Raw genomic sequence first — 23,767 nt, 5'->3', positions numbered from 1 at the left:
GTCTCCAACTTTGTGGCAAACCTGAGCTGAATTCCACATATACATGGAGGTCTTGTTTTGAGCTAATCAGGGCTGTTTTATGCTTTCCAGTGGAAACCAGGCAAGGTTAAATGTTCTTTCATAGTTTTAAGCTAAAACCAAGCAAAACTTTGATTGGATTTCTCTCTGTGTTTTGGAGTTTTGTTTGAAGCTGGAACTCAAAGTGAAACTTGTGAAGTTTGAACTCACTCAAACTGAAACTGGTGAGAAAAGTTTGCACAAACCTTACAAAGAAAGTCAATGAGTTTCATGCAGCTGTAATAGGGATGAGTGAACCAGATCAGACAGATTTAGTATCATATCTTGGGGACATGCATTTCAAGTTCCTGACCTGAGTTCTGGAGCAAACTAAACAAGAGACTTCCCTCAGAGAATCCATCCTAGATTTTATGTTGCGCCCAGTGCATGTCAGAGACGGGACTTGAGAAGTTGATGCAGTGCTATGGAACACTTATGCAGTGCGGATGCTATCAGTAGAGCTCAACGTTTGAGGTACCTCATTGTCAAGTTTCAGTACCTTGATTTAAGGAGTTCCTAGTAACCCCAGAACACAACATTTAGAACCATCCTGAACTTTCATCCAAACTTTAAGTGGACATAAACATTTCTGATGAACTGCTGCATGTTTGTACAGTGCCTAGCACAGTGAGGTGGCCTGGTTCATGACTGGGGATCTTAGGCACACTGCAGTGCTTCTACTAATTTAAAACAGTGCACCATGGCACATCCTTTGTTCAGCCTGGAGAGGTAGCATTCATGCCAAAAATACTGTGAAAAAGTCAATTCTAACTGAACCAGCTGGGATCTTGCAAAGAGCCTGTTGTTTTCATGGGCTTTCTAGGTTAAAGAAGTCCAGACAATATCTCATAAGCCAGATAAATAATTAAGCCTTTGTAGGTGAGGGTGGGTGTGGGTGTTACACACATCTCCTTTTGCTCAATCCTTTGTTTTAATGACCCTATTTCTAGTATAGTCCTGATGGATTAAACCTTTGGAAGTTTCTCTATGTTGCAAGCGTATTTAGGTTTCTGAATACCTGAGCAGTGGCCAGATAGAACAGGAAGTGGTAGAGAACAGAGCATTCAGAACCATGTGGCAACCCTGGACTGCAGTCATGCTCCAGAGAGGTTTCCTGAACATTGTCCATTATTAATTGTTTAGGACAGCAGTACTGCATAAAATTCCAGCAACCTATGTGTGTTTTTTGGCTGGAGGTTAGAGCAGGGTGTCAGGATTCCTGTGTTTTCTTCATGTCTGTCCAACTAGCTTGTTGTGTGATGTTGGGCATGTTCTTTAATCTGTCTCTTCCTCAGTTTTTCCTTTTGTAAAATGAAGATGCTTCAGAAAAGCATTTGGGATTTCACAGATCTGAGTGAATAATTTACAGTGAATAATTTACATAACTTCTCTTCCTTCTCACAGAATATCTGTGAACACATCTTAGTTTCCTCCAATTTATTTGTGATTTGCATGAATTTTTCACACTTTATACTCTGAATTGACTCATAGACTTTAAGGTCAGAAGGGACCATCGTGATTGTCTAGTTTGACTTCCTGCACATTGCAGGCCACAGAATCTTGCCCACCCACTCCTGCATCAGTCCAGGTCCGTCGTAAATTGCAACATGCAGAGTTGAGCTGGTGTTGCGCAAAGGCTATTCACCCAGGCTCTGCACAGAAGCTAGGCCTCATGTTCATCAGTAAGGTAGAAGTTGACAGTCTAGAATACCCGTCTCAAAAGTCTGAAAGTAGCAGTGTTGATGCTTGTAATACTGACAGGGCCTTTGGGCTGTTAGTGAAATGGACATAACCTCTAGTGTTGGTCTCACAAAAGGCAGAGTGAATACCTGGTGTGGCATCTGAGGAGTCCAGCAGGAGAGCAGGTGTTAGGTGATGGTGTTAGGACGGGTGAGAAACAATTCCTCCCGCTCCAGGTTAGGTCTTGGAGTTTTGGTTTCTTGAGCAATGATTTAGAATTGATGGTTTCCAAATATTAGGTCAACATGTCTAATGGGAAACTGACTGGGGAAAAATGGAACCTCCTACTCTTAAGTACATGATGAGTGTTCAGAAACATAAATACAGGTAGATAGATTATAGAATGGGGATGTGGTACAGCTTTACTGTGTCAGTACACCACTGCAATGGGGAAGGGGGTGAAAGAAGAAAGAAATTCCAAGATCATATGGTGAGTGGGTCTTTGCTGTAGTGACATAAATAACCAGATGCTTTGTGGGGGCACTCCATTGTATAGACCTGGCTTGAGAAGGTCTCCAACAATACTTCGGACCAGATCAATTTTAGAACCAGAGCCAAGATTTTAAAAAGTGACGAGTGATTTTGGTCACCCAACTCCTTAAGGGGGGCCTGATTTGGAGAAATTGCTAAGCACCTGCCCCCTGAAAATTTAACCCCTTTGATGTGTCTCATGTTGAATACTCGCAGACTGAAGCCACCAACCTCTCTAGTCATTTCTGAAAATTTAGGTCCAGACTCTTCGTGGCTATAGTTATGTTTTTTTCCTCCATCATTGTTCTTTTCCACTGGTGGAAGCATGGCCCTCTGTTAACATTATTCAAAAAGCTTAGGAAGCAGATTGGGCTGGGGACGATTTACACATTACACTGACATTGGGTTGGGGTCACATGTGAATGGAGCAAAGTTATAATCACCCTGATTCATAGGCAGGGGAGGCTGGGGCGGGGAGAGTCATGCATGACCACAGAGACAGTGAGCTATGGGAGCAGATGAGGACTTCCAGCCTCATTTCTTTTTTTCTCTGTGGTACATCCCACGGCAGCCACCTATACGTGTGGTTTGAAGCAAGGAATCCTGGCTGCATGGGGCCATTCTACAGTCTAGGATACTGTCACCCTCCAGGAGTTGAGATAGTCTTCAGTGCAGTTCTTCTTAGCTGAATCAGATTTTGTGGATTGCCTTTGGGGAGGATGGGTTTCTCAATAATAAAAACAAACAAAGAGGGAGAGTAAGAAAGAAAAGCAAATGGGGAAATCAGCAGCTGGTCGAGTGTTTGTCACATATCTCCCTGATTCTTAAGCACAAACTTGAGTCTCTCCACATTGGATAGAACAAAGGATGAGTCCATTCTTTAATGGGTTTTTTCTTTTCCACACTCCTGTTTCTTTCTCTGTTTCTCTCTTGCTCCATTAATGTGTCTGTCTGTGTTCTTCTGTCCTCCGACATGCTCTCTGGCCAGTCATATCCCATAAGGGGCTTTACAGAGGAGCTGATTGACATTGCAGACAGTTCAAGTGGGAAAGCTGAAGTTTTAGTTTGCCCTTATGTATGTGAAAATGAAACCGTTTCACAGAGTTCCAAGGTGAAAGCCCAGAGATTTACTGTTTGCTCAGTCTTGTGCTTCTGCTAGTGAACAATAGGTATAGAGTGCTGCCATGGCAATACACATTTCCAGATCTCCAGTGATGGTAGGATAACCTTTCCCTGTATTTATCATCTCATTATTTTTAAGATAATCCATGATTTTTGAACAACTGGGGTTGGCAATACTGTTTTACTCCCATCTGTATAATTGTGGGTCATAGTGAGGGGAATAATCTCTGTATAATGTAGCTGTCTGAATTACTCATCGGAAATACATTATCCAACAAATTTAGCCCTTTATTTCTGTCCATAAACCAACCCTGATTTCTGCAATTGTATTTATAGGTAATTCCACCGTATAATTTACGTGCACAAAGTTCAGCCTATGGGTTGTTAATGAACCGTTCGCTGTTCTTTACTTATGGTATACTGTTCGTCATGTAAGTCATATAGCACTGTTTCAGCTTCCTGACTGGATAACTTGAGCTTTTTAAAAAGAGGAATAATTACCAGTAAAGAATGAATAATGAACAGCAAATGTCCTTGTTGTTAAACAAATACCCCTGTTTGCCTGTGCATACTGATATTCATAGAAAGAAAAGACATCCCCCAGATGTCTGTATGAAGAAAATCACACTATGCTGGATAATTTTTATTGGGCAAAAAATTCCAAATGTTTGTGAAATGGAAATAATAAGAGGCATGAATGGGATCTAACTCAGAATTCAAATGGATATTTGTGTATGGTGGTTTTGCAGTGTTCGACCAGATCTGTTGTGTAAGAATGGTCAGAATATACCCAAAGTTAGGTCTGGTCTCCACTTAAAGCTTTTGCCGGCTTAGCTATTTCAGTGAAGGGGTGTGATTTATTTATTTATTTTTACTGATGTTGCTGTGCTGGCAAAAGTCCCAGTGTAGATGCAGTTATGCCAGCAAAAAAGTCCTTTTGCTAGTTTGCTTGGGGAACTGGTATAAGCGTGTCTAAACTAGGGAGGTTTGTTAGGAGAGTTAAATCAGCAAGCCCTTTCTAGTGTAGGCAATAATTTAGGGACCTGATGCCATATTTAGGCACCTAAATAGCTGGTCTGTTTTGAAGAGAAGCTGTGTACCTGCCACTTCTAGTAACCTCACTGAGAACTGTGAGTGCTCAGCATCTTTTGAAAATCAGACCATTTGCTTAGGAGCCTAAGTGCTTGTCTATAAGGAAAGTTTTGTGTTATATCAGTATAGGTGCACAGCTGTAGTTATACTGGTATGAACCCTCAGGGTAGATACTTTCATTCTGGAATTAGGGTGGCTTTTTCAGTTTAGCTTAAACCCCTTCCCGAATGACATAAGCTAAACCAAACAAAAAAGGCCCTCTTATACTAGAATAAGTGTGTCCACACAGGACGTTACAGCTATAACTGTATTAGTTTATAGTCACACTTTAGCTTATAATGGTATGTTTCCTATGTAGACAAGTCCTAAAGTTGGCTTTAGGTGTCTAGATTCAGGAAGCCAAGTGTGGAAAGTTTGGCCAGAGCGCATACAGAGGAGCCACATGGCACTACCTCCCCTTGTCCCAACCTAAACGTGCTGTGGATAAAATAGCTGTTCTTTGCTTCAGCTCCTCTTGGCATATGGTTATTGACTGTGTTCTTTCTCCACCCAGCACTGCCAGTAACTCGAACCGCAGCACGCCTGCCTGCTCCCCCATCCTGCGCAAACGTTCCCGGTCCCCGACCCCACAGGACTCCCAAGGAGACGCCATGGTGGAGAAAGGCTCAGACCACTCGTCAGACAAATCCCCTTCCACTCCGGAGCAGTGTGTGCAGCGCAGCTATTCCGCTCAGTCAGGCCGCAGTGGGGCCAAGAACTCCAAGGTGAGGAGTGTGACCCGAGGATCACCCCTCCCACCCCCCATATACACTCGAGTGTTGTACTTACTCTTTGTTCTGTGCCTTTCTTCTCTGCATATCTCTCCTTCCCTCATTGTTACCCGAGAACCTTCGCTGAGGTGCCCATTGGCTATAGGGGCACTTGACTGGTTGGGACAGAGCTGAGCATGTGCTAAATACACCCTTGTCTCCCCTCCACTAAGCTCAGACCACGAGATACCAGTTGCTCTAGCAAGTGTGCCCACACTGCAGCTCTGTAATGGCTTCTGTGGGCTGAAGCTTTGGAACCCGTGTCCCCTTTCCCTGGAACCTGCACGGTTCTTGGCGGGACCTCGAAAGCCAGCTGTAATGAACCTCCCTTTTCAGCTGTTCACCACGAGTTTCTGTGGCACAAACTGAGGAGGAGGGCTCCAGAAGGGGCTCTGAAAAGCTTCTGGTTTGCTGAGGGTGAAGTACAGGCTGCACAGAGAGCTGGCACAGGTCCTAGGCACCACTTCAGTCCCATTTAAGACCATAAATGGATTCAGGGGCTCTCGTCCACCCAGAACCCCAGGCTTTCTTGGCTGCAGGATTACCCACAACCAGTGTATCCCATCCAAACTGGGAGCAGGGTGGATTTTGCTTATTGTTACCAGGGCCCCCCAGCGACCGCTTTGCATCTTCTTGATGGCTGTATTGCACTGACTGGCTCCTTTTCCTAAGGAAAAGGACATGGCAGGAAGGAAGGAAAGAAGAAGCTGACATAGATGGCCTCTCCATAGCTACCCCCCCGCCCACGGTGTGTCCTGACACCGTCAAGCTGAAGGAGCTGTGTAAAAAGCCCTTTGCTTCCCCTCATAGTGCAGGTACCCGCAGTCCAGAAGGTGGCTGGCTTTATCATTTTCACGACCTTACTGGAGCCAACTGCAGTGTGAGCCTCACTGTATGGACAGAGTGACAGGGAAAATTGCTCGGCGGGGGCATGCAAGGAGATTTGGGATGGGCCTGTCCAACCTGCTGATTTTGTTAAAGGTGGTCAGTGTAGCCTTATGACATACAGATTCCCAGGCATGTGTGAACAGAACAGGAGCTTTGATGCCAGCCCTAGGGTTTGTCAAAAGAAAGCTCACTGCTCAGAAGTGTATGTGGCTTTTCAAAATTCATGAGGTGAAACATTTTGCCTTGAATGCCATCAGAACATCACCAGCGACTGCACATCTGTACCGTTCCGGCTTGTATGAAATGAGCTGGTGGATTCTCAGCCCGGTTCATCATTGGTTAATTGTCTGTGTCACACAGAATACCCCCCTCTCCCTCCAAACCGTTATCCTTGCCACTTTCATTGTCAGTCCCAGCAGAGAAGCCCCAAATTCACTAGTCCGTGAAGACTGAACTCCTTTTTTGCCCAAGAGGAGGTCCCATCAGATGAAGTGTGTCCCATTTGTAAGGGGCAGTGAAGGGGAAGCTTGCATCACCACTGCGTGTGCTGTGCTAGAGGACTTTGGTCTTCTGATCTGCCAGCCCACTTGCTACGACAGCATTATATTTATTTAAGGCCCATTTGAACCAGGAAAAGGAAGGAGATAATGTTTCCTGTTGTGTTTCTGGGTTTTCCTCCTATTGTTTTGTGAATCGTGTTTTGTTTGTTTTAATTTCTCTCTCTTCCCTCCTGCATGCTCTCTTTCTGATTTAGTCACACAAGCGCCTCTCTAAAGTAAGCTTTCTCTCTTCTCCCCCATTCTCCACCATAGAATTGTCTTAACACTCAGAAATCCTCCCCGAGGAACTGGGAAACGCTCCCCGGAATGGGACATTCTCCCAGTGCTTCTGCGGGAGTGTTAGCGGCCACTCACCCCAACACCTGTAGCTGTGAGGCTGGGTTCGCTTGAAGTCACTGGGATTTCATTAATATTCATTCACGTGGCATGAGAACTGGCCCATTCATTACACTCCTTTATTTTACTTATGTTTGATCCTGTAGTTTATTTATTTTGCTATTTGCTTTTCTTTAACCTTATATTGACTCGTTTTCAGTTTGCAGAGTGAGACGTCCAGGCTGTGATGCTTAATATAGCTCCATAGCACCATCTTTCTCCTCTTCCCACTTCATAACTTTTTAGAGGTTTGAGACCTGCTGGTTGGTCTCTGTTATTTCTCCACTACTTTTATGACTGGGCACTTGCCATTTCTGAGGTGGGGGATTCATGACAATTGATCACAGTCAGGCTGGACTCAGAGTGTTTTTCTGTGTGAAATGAATATTAAAGATCAGTGACCTCGAAAGAATACAGCTGTACCCCTTAGAATAGACCTGCTTCCTAAGGAACCCTGAGAATTCATGGGCTCACTCTGAAAGGTATGAATGGAAAATGTCTCTCATCAGGGTAAGAAACCAACTCCCAGAGGGGAAGGATATTTGGGTTTGAATTTTTGCAAATCTGAGCAACAACTAAATTGCCTGGAGATCATAAAAAAATAAAACAGGTGATGGGATGATTAGGGGATAAAGCCCGAAAGTGAAACAGATTGAATGTCTTTCTGTCCCAAAATTCTGGTCTTTCCCCAGGGGAGACCTTGGCTTCAAATGCTGGGCTAGTTCCCAGTGGACATTGAAACCGATGGTCCTATCTTAGTCCCCCATTGGTTCACATCAGAAAATTTGGCTCAGCCTTGCATTATTGTTGGTCTAGGCTCAGGAGATGTTGCCTGTGTAACATGTTGCTGCAAATCAGGATTGAGGTGGATTGAAAAGAATCCTGTGGGGAACCCCAGACAGAATAGCAGAGAGCTCTGCTGGGTCTGCAAAGGGAGGAGCGTTAGCAGAACTGTCTGAGTGGGATAGGTGGTGCTGGGATATGTCTGAAAGGGGAGCATTGGCCACCACTGGAATGGCAGGTCAGGGTGGAGGTGCATTGGGAGAGTACTGTGTAAGTTCTCCACTGGAATGGCAGGTCAGGGTGGAGGTGCATTGGGAGAGTACTGTGTAAGTTCTCCACTGGAATGGCAGGTCAGGGTGGAGGTGCATTGGCATAGATGTATGTGCAAAACACTCACCAAGGTGTCCGCTTAATCCACTTCCTGTCTGACTCTGGCTTTCATGAGAACAAAATATTCTAAACGATATTAGAGAGAACAACAGTGCAATAAACCTGAGATGAGTTCTGAAATGTGGATGGTGAATAGGTGGTACAAAGGAGTTCTGAGCACATTCCCCAGTGGACAGACAGGCATGTCCCAGTACCTCATGCAGTTTGTGTCCATCTCTGCCTTTACAAGCTAGCTGTGCTGAGGTGGAGCCGGTGGAGTTGATTACGAAGCGTGAAACCCCTTCTGACCTCAGGAGAGTTTGGTTGTGGATCAGGGTTAATGGGGAGGGGAAGCCCAGGGCTAATGAAAGTAGTGGACTGAATTCCTCTCTCAGCTCAGATGAGGATGTGTCTGTCCAGGGCTGGGATCGTGAAAGACAGCAATGTATGGGAACACAGAGACATGCAGGATGAAGAAATTCATATTTCATCTCTCAACCTCTTATTGTTTTATTTCAGCTTTTTCTTTTGCAAGCAGAAAAATATGCCACTTTCCTATGCAAAGCAGATCAGATTGGTAAGGGTGGGGAACCGGCTTGAGCCCATGAATTTGACTCTGTGTTTATACAGTTGCTAACTGTTGTACAGTACTGGAGAAATGTTTCCGTTTCCTGTTAGTTGTCATGACACAGTTCCGCCATCAGAGGGAGCCACTTCACTTGTCATTTTGAAACATTTGAATAAGCCTTTAATAATGCTTTTCAGGAAGTTTCTTTTCTTCCCCATCCAAACTGCTAACAGGTGAAACTCAGACAGTCCACCAGTACAGCAAGCAAACACTTTGCTCCACCTCAGCCTTAGATTGCCAGCCAGCCGGTATATTCACTACGCATGGGATAGAAGCTATTGCTTTGCTGTTAAAGCATAAACAGGTTTTTTTAAAATTTTTTTTCCTCTTCCCTATAAAAAGGGGTGACCCCACTCAGAGTCCGTTAATCCCACTCACCCCCTAGTGCTGAGTCTGAATGGTAAGGGTAAAATAGATCTATATTGTCAATATAGTTTGTACAGTACCTTGCACCATGGGGTCCTGGTCCATGACGACAGCTCCTAGGTGTTACAGTAATACCAAAAAATATTATTTATTTATTTATTAGGTTTTATAGGAAGGAAGAGCTTTACAATGTGTCCTGAAGGTCATTAGGTTCGAGCTATCGTGGACCTGGGTGGCATGTTGGAGCCGATTCCATAACTTTCCATGTACGACATAGCCTTTTGAGCCCTCTGGAGAACCACCGGTTAAAACAAACAGGTGCTTGAGATACAGCGTATGTCTGCACTGGGAGATGGGGGTGTGACCCCCTGCTTATGGAGACGCTCACGCTAGCTCTCATCGAGCTAGTGCATTCAAAACAGAGTATAGCTGTGGGACAGCAAAAGCTGAGGGGTGGGCTAGCTGACCTGAGGATGTGTCTAGGGTTTTTGGCAGGCACGTAGTTGGGGCAGCTAGCCCCCTCTCCCCACATGAACCATACTGCTCATGCTGTTGTAGCTACATTCTGTGTTTAGTGTCTGTCTCCAACGAGTATGTCTTCTGAGCTGGGAATCTCACATACCCTTAGTCTCTGAAGCTTCAGCCTGGTAATGGAAATTCAGTAGTTGGTAACTGGGTAGTGTTAAAAGGGAAAGGTACCTAGTGGTTAGACTGGGAGTCAAATCTTCAGGGTTTTAGTCCCAGCTCTGCCACTAACTCATTTTGTAACCTTAGGCAGGTCATTTCACCTCTCCGTGCCTCAGTTTCTCCAGTTGTAAAATGTGGATCATGGTGCTTCCATGCCTCCTGGAAGGTGTTGTGGAGCTGAATTATTTACAATATATGAAGTGCTTTGGAGTCCTCTGGCAGCAGCACTATAGAAGAGCAAAGTATGATCCTGCTCCCATTAAAATCAATGGCAAGACCTCCATTGACTCCATGGGGAGTAGGACCACCCCTGTTGTACTTGCCAACAATCTGAAATTCATGCAGAAAATGAATGATCTGTTGCCTCCTACCCAGAGTATTCCCTTTAATCTCCCTAAGCAGAGCTGCCATTACACACGGTATGGTTGCTAATCCGAGCAAGCACTTGGAGAGATGTAGCAGGATATAAAGAAAAGACTTGTTAAAGAGCCCCGTCCCCTCCCTCATCAAGGTGCCATGAGAAGTGTTATCTGGCTGCCGAAGATGAGTAACTGTGTGCTGTGATACCCCGGCATCTGCCCCTCTGTGCCTATGTAGCACTATGTCGTGTGGGTCAGTGGAAGCTCTCCTCAGTCGTGTGTGTGATTATTTCCACCGTTTATGATAGATATTATTTATTTCCTTTTCTCCTTTCAGTTCTAATTGTGACAATTTCTTTTTCCAGTATGACAGACTTAACCTGATCAAAGTAAGAACTTGTTTCTTTCTTTTTTAAACCACCTGCTGATTCTTCTGGACTCTTTCCTTGATCCCGACTCCTTCCCACCTTGTAAAGAAATCAGTGCACAACCCGCTTTGGAGATGAAGCCAGGAGCCAGTTTTAAGCTTAGGCTCCTGAGGCTGTGAGCAGGAATCTTCATCTTATATAAATGTCCTGGGTTATTTCAAATTGTGAGAATGCATCCACTGAATGCATCCGATGAAGTGAGCTGTAGCTCACGAAAGCTTATGCTCAAATAAATGTGTTAGTCTCTAAGGTGCCACAAGTCCTCCTTTTCTTTTTGTGGATACAGACTAACATTGCTGCTACTCTGAAACCTGTCAAATTGTGAGGTTTCTCTGACGCTTGTTATTCTGGTGCACAGGAGGAGAAGTCTGTCGACGTTCCCGAAGCCACAATAGTCTTCCTCCTTCAGCTTCCTGTAACATGTGCTTCCACCATACATACCTCCTATTCTCTCTCTCTCTCCTGGGCTCCTACACCCCATAATCCATTTCCCTTCAGTTTGTGCTCTCTCTAATCTCTCTCCCCTCTTGGAGTTCTTCCATAGGAGCTCTGAGAGCAGACTAATGGCAGGATACTGGAGGCTCAGGAAGAAGTTTAGGGAAACCTGATGTAGGTTCAGGTCATTTCTGCAAGATCTTATTGCTGCTTCTAAAGTTCCCGCTTACCCTAAAAATATTCCCATGCATCAAACCAAACCTTGGCAGAAGTAAAACAGAGTCCCTAGAAAATGAACCCCTAATATAGGAATAAACATAATAGGATGAATTTACAATCTGAAAAAGGTTAAAGGAAATATAATAGGCAGTGGATCTGTTGAATAAATGCAGAAACAAGAGCATGTGCCCAGCTACTGAGTTTCCTGTAGAAACTATAACATGGGTTATAATTATGCAGGAGAAAGCCAGAGAGGATTCAGGTCTGGAGGGAAATTCACCTAGAGAAAAAATGACACCACCTTAATCCAGAGTTCTCTATGCAACTAAGTCTGCTACAATTGCTGCAGCAGAGGGGAGTGAAATCTCTGTTACAGTGCTCTTAGTCTATGGCACATGCAAGCTCATTTCAGTAGCCTCAGTGGAAGCAAAGTCCACATTTTCCTGTTACTTTTGGTTTGATTGTGTGTGTGTGGGGGGTTACTTTTCAGGCACTCCTGTCCTTTGCGGTACCCAGAGGGTTGTAAGGTAGGGTAAAGAAATCTGCATGAGAACCTCTCCATCTCAGGTACCCAGATGCCATGATGATGAGTTATGGATGGATGGGTGGATAGACAAACTCTATCATTAGCGAGAATTGAGCCACACGATGCCCTGGTCTCTGTGCCTTTTGTGGACAAGAGTGGTTTCTTCTTGTTTCTCCTTGCTCCTTTGGATGAGGACTCCCTTTGGGAGAAAAAGCAGCGGGTAAGACCAGCCTTGGAAAGGGGATGGGTCAGAAGGATGTAGCCAGTAAGAATTATCCCCCTCCACAAGCTGTTGGTTGTTTCTGTGTCTTGAAGACCTGTCCACACTGTGATTCACTTTTCCTTGCCCAGATTTGTGGGACAGCCCAGAAATGGACGCTTTATGTTTTTCAGTAACTCTGCTCCATGGGGGTGAGGGCCACAGATTGCATATTCTTATGGTGTTTTTGCTGTGGATCAAAAATATCCAAGGATGCACGTGGCCTTTGAGTAGGGTTGGCTCCATGAATGAAGTCTGAGTGCTTGTGAAGTTCTGCACCTGTGCAGCAAGGTGGAGGGATGGGGGAAGGAGTGGGAGTTGAGCAGTTTTCTGGGGTGGGTTGTGAGTCTTCTGCTATCCCTGTCTCTGGTTTTCCACTGGAACAACCTGGGTCCCCCTGGACGCCTTTTTCAACTCACTCAGGAGCTGATGCAAAGGATTCTGGGAAGCCTTACTCAAAAGCTGATCTTCTGATTTCAAAATTTAGGAGTATTCAGGCCTGATCATTTCATTCAGGTCTCATTGCCAGTTCCAGGTTAAGAGTTATGTACACAACACCCTGCCTATAAAATGAGCGTATATTGTAGAATGTGAAATTAATACGATGTTCATTTGATGCATGCCTGTTCTTGCCTGGCCTGGGGCAGATATGGACAGATGACATTTAGTGCTACTTGGTCTGAGCAATGTGAACTCAAAATGGCCCTGAAATCCATATGGTGTGGATAGCATAGCAGCATTTCTAAGCTAAGTGGAGGTAGCAAAATCCTGTTCCCAATACCTAGACATAGACCAAGTATTTGTTGCAAAAAGATTTTTAAAAATAGCTTGTCATCACATGAGTAGAAATGTAGCATTTTTGCAAACAACGTGAAGTGATCAGGGTGTGTGGAGGTGTAGAGAGGCAGCGTGGTCTAGTCAATAGTGCCCAGTGCTGGAAGCCAGCACTCCCCCCCCCACCAAGTTCTGTGGTACTGTCTGGCCTTAGTAATACTTTACATTTACAAACAGGCTCAACCCTGTAAATCCTTAGCCCCAGCACAGTCAGCAGGACTGCTCATTTGAGTAAGATCTACTTGCATGAAGGAGAGTTTGCGGATTGAGTCCACGGTAGCATTATGCTTCCCAGTGTCCTGGAGGTAGATAATAAATATAATTGCCTGCTGTTACAGGTGGGAACACTGGAGCCTGGAGAAGTGAAGTGACTTGCCCACGGTCAGGGAGCAAGTCTGGCTCAAAGAGAGGATTACAATAGAGTCCAGGGCTCTGAATCCAAGCTCCTTTCGTAGTCCCCGAGACCAGACTGCCCCCTATGTCTCATTTCCACATCTATAAAATGGGGATAATCATACTTCCAGGCATGTCTCAAGAGTAGGGCAAGTGCCACCTAAGCAATAGCAGTATTACTAGGGGCACCATGCCGGAATGCAGAGCATATTTCTCTCCCTCCCCTTGCAATCCAACAGCTCTCACCTCCCCCTGAAAAATGGCGAGCGTGACTTTTCCAGCTGAACTGGCTTTTCCACGCGTTCAAATGTGACAAACGGCCCAGCCTCCCAAAACAGTGCAAAATGTCTCAATGACAGGGTGCAAAATCACAGGCAAAGGGGCAGAGAAACTCTTCATACTCAGTTGCATGGAAAAAAGTGCCTTCAGTTTTCCTCAGCACTACTGAGCACTTCTATTACTATAGTGTTCTCTCTCTCACTCTCTTTGTTTCTCTCTCACTCTCTTTGTTTCACATGCTGCTTTCCACATCCAAATCTTTTGAAGGGTCTGTCTGATGCCTTCTGCGACTGACTGAAGTGAAATCAAGTTCCTAGCTCACCCTGGTAGTTCTTCAAGTGTTTATTTGGAAGGGGTCTCAGAACATGCTGGCATTTTTATCAGCTAGCCAGCAGGCCTGTGGGAAAATGGAGCTTGTAATAAAAATGATTGGTGATCATTAGCTCTAATGTTGCTAATGGGTGCTGCTGTTCTGCAGAAATGATTACAAAGTGTGCGTGAGAGAGTGAGTGAGGGAGAGAGAGCATGAATTGCCTCCTGCTGTAATCTCATACTTCTGGGTTTGTTCTTTAAGTCAGATAACTGGGAATAAACATGTTAGACTCTGCTCTGAAACCCACCAAAGTCTTTTGTCTTTATTCCCACTTTCTGTTGAATAGTTATACTGTACATACCAGATGGGTTCTAGTCTCTCTGTCTCTCTCTCTCTCATACTAAGATCTTTGCAATAACTAATACTTCTCTTTTATTTTGTCCTTACAGAAAAGCCAGAGTTGGTATAATGTAAGTACTCCAGTTTCTCTTGTCCCTTGGTACATGTGGGGGTGGTGGGGAAGGCGGGCTGGGTTAAAAGGGGCTTTGCAATGGCACTGGGGCATGTTGATCATTTCAGAAAAGGCGGGGTGGGGAATGGTTCAGAGCTGGCAAGAGGGGATTGGCTTCTTAAGGGAGGGATATCAGAGAGAGGAGCCTCCAAGAATGGGAGCAGATGATGTGGTCTCTCAGTCACTGGCTTCCTGCTGCACGTACAGAGTCAGGATCTCCGGATCCTGTCTCTCATTGGATCTCCTTGGAATAGAATAGAGTTTGGCTTTATATAGCACCAAACAGAGCTACAAATATATGAAAATGTTCACGCCTTTTGGAGTGGGTGTGAGGGCAGGAGGGGAATCACCTGCCCACAGAGCTTGCAGGAACATAAACCGTCTTTCATTTCTGCCTTGATCTGATTTTTTTTTTTTCCCCCTTTGAGATCATGAGTGGCAGCGTTCGGACGCACAACGCTGTCAGTTTTCAGGTTTTCCACAAGCAAATAGCGGCAGCTTGGTTTTCACAGATGAACGCCATCCTCCCCCATGGTCTGATAGTAGATACCAGCCGCACAGTGGCTATGCAGATGAGGTGTTAAATTAGCATCTTTCATTTAAAACCACATCGGAAGAACAGTGGCTGTCCAGCAATTACTACACATACGACTTTTCCTGAAATTGGGCCTAGGTGGAAAGTGAGAGCATTTTTTTGTGACTATTGGGAGGGAAAAGTGCACGGTTTTAGAAGGGCCTGGCATATTCCAGGGACTGATCATGGGGAATGGAGCCTTTCCCTTCTAGGTCACTATCCCAGGTCAGTACCACTGAAAGCTGTGACTTATGTGGCAGATGCTCAGCTGCCCTAGTTTGGTGAGTCTCCTGGAACAGGTGGCTGCCCCATCAGAAAGAAGTCCTCAGTAATTGTCACTAAAGTGGGGCTCTGTTGGAAGCTCAGCAGAGAGGCCAAGGACTGAATAAAACATGGAGATTGAACTCCCCTCAGACCCCAAGGTGGTCTCTGCACATCATGGGGAAACCACATGGCTGGGATGCTTTGTTTACTATAACTTTTCTTTGGATAAAGAGACTTCAGAGCCAGATTTTCAAAGGAGCTCAGCTCCCCTTTAGACACCTAAGTGGAGTGCTCAGCAACCAGCTACTCCCATAACAGACAGCAGCAGCTATTGGGAGCTGAGCACTTTTAAAAATCTGGCCCAGGAACTCTAGAGTTGGGTCTATGGCCCTTTTTACGGGCAGCACATTTGCTAAAAGTACATAGTTTCAGGAGTGTTCAAAGCAGTTTTTGGCAGGAGTGAATCACTGGGCAGGAGATCCCAGTGATATGTCTTAGAGCGTTACTAACAGAAGTCAGTGTAACACTCAATATCTTATATCTCAGTCTATCTAACTGAGTTTGCTGTGTCCTTGGTCTTAGCTAGGAAGACAGTGGCAGTGCAGAACCACCGTTGCATCATCAGCTTTTCTGGGGAAGGGCAGTTTCTACTGGTTCTCCACAGTCCAGACTCTCAAAAGTTGTGGCTCTTCATTGAGACTGACCTTGGGTTTTTCTAGGGTATGGGGTATGGCCTAGATTTTTAAAAGCATTTAGGCAACTGAAATCAATGGGAGTTAGTACCTAAATACCTCTAAATATCTGGACATATGCCCTCTATTCAGCAGTCAATACCTGTTCAGTAAAGCACTTAAAACATGTGCTTAACTTGGGACACATGCTTAAAGTTAAGCACATGCTTAAGTGGTTTTTTGAAGAAGGATGGATTTAACATGTGGAGTCTATGCTTTGTTGAACTGGACCCATAAGCTCCTTCATTAAGAGTTCCCCAGTCATAACTGATGTAGACTACATGCTAACCTAGCAGTGATTAGTCCAGGCTTATTTGGCTTCATGCTTCCCAAGGTTCAGGCTCTCCTGGCTACAGAATTCCCAACAGGTATCAGAGAACTATGACCAACTTCTGTATAGGCTCTTGGCAAGGCAGAGTAAAGTTTAAAAAACAAACAAACAAACAAAAAACAAACCTGTGAGTAAAGCCAAAAATATCTAGAGGTGAGCGAGCATACTAGGATTTCTCGTTTCTCCTTCCCTCTCCCCTCCCAGGGTATCTCAAAAGTCATCTTATCCTCTGGCCTAATTCTGGACCTACCTCTGCTGGGTGCTAGGAGAATTGTGGGATCCCTCCAGCCAATCTGTGAGGCTCTGATACAGACCTCTAACGTCCATGATCACCTACTCTAGAGTAAGATGAATTTGGAGCCAGCACACATGGGAACCTGACTGCTGGAGAAAGCAAAGCATTAAATCCCTCTTAACCTGGGAGCCTAGACCCCAGAGAGGTTGTAGCAAGGAGATACCCTAGATATGGATCCCATGTCTGACCGATACCACTATCTGTTGAGCTGTGTACACATCACAATCGGAGAGCACTTGCATTTTTTGTGAGCGCTGAATCATGGAAATCACAGAGAGACGTTTTATCATGTTGCACCAAAGTATCCTTCATCCACAGCTCCCACCCTCCAGTACGTGCTGCCTGTCTGCTCTGGGAGTCTAAGTGGCTGAGGCAGGAATTTGCTCTTCTCTCATAGCACAGCTAGAAAGACACCACATTTTTCCAGACACTGTCCTTCCTTCACTCACTCACTCACTTTGCACGTCTGCCTGGCCACCACTTCCAGTAGTCACCATTATTTATTTATTTTTAAATCTTCCATATCTCTAAAATCAAATCTCTTTGCTGACTAGTTCAGTTCTGAAATGAGTTTTGGTTTGAAACAGGAATTTTCCTCATGAGAGGTAGAGTGTAGACAAAGTCAGACCTCGTTAGGAGGGGAAAGTGTTTAATAAGGATAGACGGGGTGAAGATGGCAGCATGGGCAGAAAACAATAGACCTCTTTCTATTGAAGTCAATGACCAAAGTCTCTTTGACTCCAGTGAGAGCTAGTGTGGATCCAGTATGCACAGACAGGCAAGGAGAGGGACAGAAGCAAGGACAGGAGAACATCTGGCTTTGGAGGCAAATGGAAGCAGTGTAGACAGATGGTGTTAGCAAGTGGTCAGAAATGTAGAGAAAGACAAACTGGGTTGGAGGAAACGTGGATTGCAGACAGGAGGAAACGGCAGAGAGGTGATCAGAAGTATGGAGAGCAGACTGACATGCACAGAAAGGTGGGGGTACTCAGAAACACAGAGCACAGACAGAAGGAGCATGGAGAAGTGGCATAAAGAAGCATGTAAAGAAGTCAGTAACCATAGCTGAAGATGGCATTGTGTTTTATACAAGAGCTGCTTGATTTTGTGACTGCTGGGAGCCATTCCCTGCTGCATGATGCTTTGGTGTGATCTGCTTCTATGGTTCTCTTGTGGTTTTGTGTCCGCTCTATCTTATCTTTCTGTTCTCTTGTTTTTCCTCCATGTATTTTCAGCATGAGAGACAGCACATCCGGAGAGTAAGCACTGGCTGCGTTCTGCGTGGTTTTTTCTTTTTTTGTTTTAGTCCACAAAGCCGTTGTGGCCAGATGAAAGCAGCAATGTGGAAACGGGGATGGGCCACCTGAGCTCCAGGAAAGGAATCAATGCTAGTGATAGCGTAGCAGTTGTCAGTAATTTGCTACTGCTTTGCATTGTGTTGGGCCAGTCCCTCCCACATGTCTTGCCAGGATCACCAGCACTGGGATAACCAGACGCTTTCCCTTCCCCCACCTCCGGGGACAGATCCATAAATTAGAGTCCGTCTCCAGGGGGCGCCTAGAGAGCTCGCCTTTGGTGTAGTCTTGCAGTTTAGTCAGCTCTAGGGCGTGTCTTTAAACCTGTACATGTGAAACACAGGTACACCTACACTGCACGCAGACTCACTCTCACCCTCACTTACAGAGCCTCATGCACCCTAGGAGTGTAGCTCTTCCCTGAAGCGCTCCTGCCCATCAGCTTTGTATTAATACACTGGCTTTGGCTGTGGAGGCACCAGCCCTATTCCTGCTGCTTTTAACTGGTTTTCTTGTTTCTGTCTGGCCTGCTATGTTATCTCCCCTCCCCTTAACACCACTTTGACCTGTCCCTGCTTCTCCGATAGAAGTTGCTCCCTCCCACGTTCCATTTTGTCTTTTCTTCTTCCAAGACTACAGCAACTTCCAGCTGTGAATATTTGCTTTAGAACTCACCCTTCCTCTGCCTCCTAGTGTGTTCTCTGGTGCCACCCATGCTTTCCAAGAGATGCATGTGAGATTTGCATCAGGACCATATCAACTGGGGCGGGGGGAGAATTTATAGTTTGTGAAGTTCGAAGTACAGAACCAATAGAAGAGTAGGCCCTTCTTCCCCAATAGTGAAAGACCTTCCATCTGTCCTAGCCCTTTTCCTTCTATGTCCTGTAAATCAGGGGTGGAGGCTGACTGGCAGGTGCCCAGTCTGAGAGTTAAAATACGGTACCAATTCAGGTCCCTTTCCTCAGGGCCAGCTAAGTACTTGAAGGAGATTTCCACAGGGAACTCTCAATAGCCAACAGAGGCCCTTCCAGCTTTCAGCAAGCAGGGCGGGGGAGAGGACATGCCGTTCTCCTTCGGTGACCTTTCTTAGATATCTCCTATGCCTCCAGCCTGGTACCCATGGTGAGAGTTCTCTCATCTCCCCAGGGCTGAGCCACCAGCAATCCTCTATATAATATCCAGTAGCCAGTCTTGTGACACTTAGTCAACTGCTTTCTCTGGAGACTACAGCTTCCAGCAACCCTGGTCATAAAGGGGCTAACAGATCTCCTGACCGAGTCTGAACTCACGAGCCAGTGCTCTGTTCCAAAGAGCTTCCCGGCTTTAGAAAGCCGCATCGCACACCTGCAGTGAGAATGTGGGCTGCAGCTGAATCATATAGACCCATTTCTGATCCAGAGTGAACACATGCAGCCCTGCACCTGTGCTCATATCTCCTAGGTTGAGGAGCATGGATTTATTGGCTGGCTGGTTGAGTTCAACAGCCGTGAAAAGGGAAAGCTGCCCAAGGCATTTCCAGAGCCATTGGTGAGGAGCAGCAGACTTGGGTCCTGGCTTGTCAGGATTATTAGCCTGATTGATTAGAAGTCCATTACTAAGCACATGCAGACCTCTGCAGTCAACATTTAGCCCTCAGGCTGCACTCTGAGTGTCCCTCTTCTGGGCTTAAGTGCTCTGTGTCTGCTCATCTGTTTTGAGACAGTGAGGTGCAGGCATGCAGTGACTGAGATCAGCAGTGAGTCGCCACCTAGCTCTGTTTACTAAGAGAGTTGTCTGTCTGCATTAGCACAGGTCTCTTGTTGTTGTTGAGAGAAGGGGTCTGGTATGTCATCTCCTCCTGTCCAGTGACTCTTAAGGTGACGGAGTTTTCTCAGGCCCGCTTCACCCTAGAAAAGGTTTGCCAGTATAGCTCTAGCTACAAACCCTCCCAGTGTAAATGCAATTTAGAATGGCAAAAAAGTGTTTTTGCTAGTATAGCTTGTATCGGATTCCTGAGCGATAAGCTATACTGGCAAAAACACTCTGCCAGTGTAGAAATATCACTAGTAAAATCCCCCCCTTAAACAGTATTGCTATATGTTGGCAGCTTAGAAGGAACCTCATGTCCAGGCAAATGGATACAATTCTGTCCCTCACTTCTCCTCCTCATAACAAACCCACACATCCCTGATATTTGGTTATGGGTTGAAATCACTCCCTTGTGTGAGTTTACCGGCAGTGGGACCCAATAGCTTATCAACTCATGCTGCTATTACGTACGGGGAAGAGGGCTGTGTTATGGGCATTGTGGTAGATGTACGAAATCGCTTCACTGCTTTTTCTAAAATAGGGTGTGTTTGGTCGAGCCGTTCTGCTGTGTGGAATAATTCTTCCAATCCCCTTCTCCTGGAGAATGCAGTTAACTGTTCATGGGGTGTCAAGACACCATCCCTCCCGTGGAACAGCTATTTCTTAGCAGTAGGAAGAAACCAGGCCCAGGGCAATATGGCCCAATCCCAAGTGTTCAGAAACCATGAGTCAGGCTCCCAAAATCATGAGATTGGCTAAGAGATCATGGGATTTGAACTATAATAAATGTTGGGTTCTTTTTCTTTGCCTCCTGGTTTTTGAGACATCAGGGATTTTGTTTTCAAGCTTTTCCCCACAGCCTCGAGGGCTAGAATCTTATTTTATTTTAAAATGAGAGCTGGGATTGTCATGTAGTAACATGACTTCAGGAGTTGGATCTGTAAGAGAAATACCAAATATTTTGAGACTTGCAATAAAATGGTGAGAGTGAGCAATGCTGGGAGAGGGTTTCTGAGGCTCAGTAAAGGAGCTGAGATTAGGGAAGTATGGGCTAGTGTGAGGCCCAGTGCAGGGAAATCATGGAGCTGAAAGGGAAAGCCAAGGTGCTAACACCTACAAGAGTAAAAATGGGCATGAACAACAAATTTCAAATCCAGAGTCAAGCTTTTCCAGGATTTGGAGTGTTTGGATCTGGTGTTCTGGTCCAGCCCGTTCTAGAGAGAGGGCCTAAGCCATTAAATCAGGTTGCAGAACCAATCCAATCTTCCCCAAAGTTTGTGAGTTTTCATATCCACAGTTTGGGCTTGGGCCTGTCTCTGGCACAGAGCTAGCTGTGTGGGAAGCTGGAACGCTCTTAGCCACTAGCAGGAATCCCCCAACCAGTAAATGTTTTGAAAAGTCTATATGTGTATTCTGGAAACATTTCACTTCTTTCCATAAACAATCACTTCTTTCCTTTCTTTCTTTCCCCACTTGGGACGACAGGCCCTGTTCCCTGTCAGAGCATGGAGGATTCAGTTTATATTCCTCAGGTTCCACATCCAAGGTCAGAGCCAAGGAGGACTCTATGGAGACATGTAGACAGCCCAGCCTTCCATTCTTGTCTTCTGCCTGCTCCGCTATAAATCACTCTGGTGACCCTCCTCTCTTGACTGTCCCTAAATAGGGGTATGACCTCAGGGTTCTTGGCTCTCTGGTGCCAGAGTGTCGGGCTTCTCCAGCATTTCCAGCTGCTGTATGTAGCAAGTGCAGCTTCTGTAAATCACCTCCTGCGATCTCTGTGCAGATGGAGGCCAAACCGCCGGGAGTGGATGCAGTACTGCCAAATATTCCTTCCCAGTCACTGGTGAGAGAGAATTAGCAAGAGTAAAGAGATGTCCTTGACAAGATAGAGCAAACAGAGCTGGCTCCAGGGACCTGCAAGACCCAGGTGCATCCAAGGGGCTTTCTATCGACTAATCAGCTCCCTGGGCCAGCCCTACCCCCACTCTCATATCTCCCTGTAGAGTTCACCCCCTGCAGCTTGCTTTCTCTCTCTCCTGGTGTGTGTTTGCATTGAATATTCTCCTTCTCTGTTTCTCTGCCTCAGTTCCTCCACCTCTTCTTTTCCTTATAGCTCACTCTAAACCCGCTATGCACATTGGCTTCATGATAAGGGCATCAGGGAGTTCCACCCTGGTTACAAAAATCATTCACAAGAATTCACTGCTTTCTGCCTTCATCATTGAAATGCCTCTAGAATTATTTAAACTTCCTGTAAGAAACGTGCTGAAAGGCTCTGACAGCACAGCAGCATGATTCAATCCATTTCTCTTTGAGAGCAAAGTCTGGGGCGCAGCTCTAACCACAGACTATAATGAGTGGGATGAAGCGCCACCAGAAACTCTGCATTGTTTACAGTTGTCCACACAAACGCTGCACGCACACACAAATGAACTTTCCCAACAGTGGCTCCAGAGGAGAGTTCGGGCTATTACCTCTGTTGATCCACACACACAATTGAACATTCAGCTTCTAGTACCATCTCACTCAAAGCAGCGTGTGCTACCCTGTCATCACAAAACACCGGAAGACCAGAGATGGGATTGTGATAAGCACGTACTTTTCTCTCGCTCTCTACAAAATCATCATCCAGACCCTGTTCAAATTACAAATACATTCAAGATGGAAGACCAAACTCTCTAACAAAGGCAGTATACTGCTTGCTGGGAAGGACTGATTAAAATACAGCATTCAGTCAAGTGCTGTAGTTTCATCTACAGTAGCTTTGGTGTGACATATGCCTCGCGGCAGTACTGTGTGCAATAATACAAGCAAACTCGTGTCAGCTGCAGCAACAGGGCCTGATTTGTCAATACAATGTATTGCTGTTTGCACCTAAGCAAAATAGGTGGACCCCCCCCCCACGCAAACAGAATGGTCATTTTTTACACTCCCTTTGCACAGGGGTGAATGATGGCACAAGATGCAAGATAGTGGAGAATCAGAGCCATGGTGTACTCAAACTGAGAGTAAAAAGTAGGAGAGGCATAAGGTCCACTGGAAAGATGAAAAAGAAAGGTAGTGAAAGAAGTTAAATGGAGGAGAGATTGAAACAGAGAGACACCCTCCCCCCCCCCTTTTTTTACTATACGAGAGAGAGATTCAAGCTCTCAGAGTAAAAGATCTTCACACACACCCCAAAACACCAACCAAAAAGAAAACTGAAGGAGATAAGCTGTGTATACCTTTGGGAGAAAGGAAAGTGATGTCTGAAACTGCTTCACCATTGCGTGTCAGCCTGAGCTACTGACTCAGAATCAGACAATGACACAGTATGGAGGGACGCACTGCACAAGGCCCCAGTAGTACAGATGAGTAAGCAGTTTGTTTGATAAACACCAGTTCTCTTTTGCTTGTGAATTGTCTGCAGCCAACTTGAGATTTTTCTCAAATGTTGCCATTGTTTTAAACAAAGAAAAGGAGGACTTGTGGCACCTTAGAGACTAACCAATTTATTTGAGCATGAGCTTTCGAGAGCTACAGCTCACTTCATCGGATGCATGCAGTGGAAAATACAGTGGGGAGATTTTATATACACAGAGAACATGAAACAATGGATGTTACCACACACACTGTAATGAGAGTGATCAGGTAAGGTGACCTATTACCAGCTCACCTGTAATAGTTCACCTTACCTGATCACTCTCGTTACAGTGTGTGTGGTAACATCCATTGTTTCATGTTCTCTGTGTATATAAAATCTCCCCACTGTATTTTCCACTGCATGCATCCGATGACGTGAGCTGTAGCTCTCGAAAGCTCATGCTCAAATAAATTGGTTAGTCTCTAAGGTGCCACAAGTACTCCTGTTCTTTTTGCAGATACAGACTAACACGGCTGCTACTCTGAAACCCATTGTTTTAAATGATTCACTGGGTAATTTCTGCAAATAATTCTTGGTCTCTATCTAGTTCATCAGCAATTCGTTACAAGTTTTCAATATT

General features: G+C 45.3%; 1 protein-coding gene across 4 annotated transcripts in view; it reads left to right on the top strand.

Annotated features, from left to right (window-relative positions):
* The window catches only part of GRAMD1B (GRAM domain containing 1B), a 226,579-nt gene that overhangs the window by 169,809 nt on the left and 33,003 nt on the right, over positions 1-23,767 (top strand). For all 4 annotated transcript variants that reach the window (XM_084611625.1, XM_084611624.1, XM_084611626.1 and 1 more), the window contains 2 exons: positions 5,036-5,246; positions 14,442-14,462. In XM_084611625.1, the coding sequence (XP_084467751.1) occupies positions 5,036-5,246; positions 14,442-14,462 (232 nt within the window). The remainder of the gene's footprint in view (positions 1-5,035; positions 5,247-14,441; positions 14,463-23,767) is intronic.

The sequence above is a fragment of the Lepidochelys olivacea genome, assembly GCF_965140295.1.
Source record: "Lepidochelys olivacea isolate rLepOli2 genome assembly, chromosome: 22".
In the NCBI taxonomy this organism is placed as follows: Eukaryota; Metazoa; Chordata; order Testudines; family Cheloniidae; genus Lepidochelys; species Lepidochelys olivacea.
Note: the sequence above shows the minus strand (reverse complement) of the source record. Positions and strands in the feature narration are given on the sequence as shown.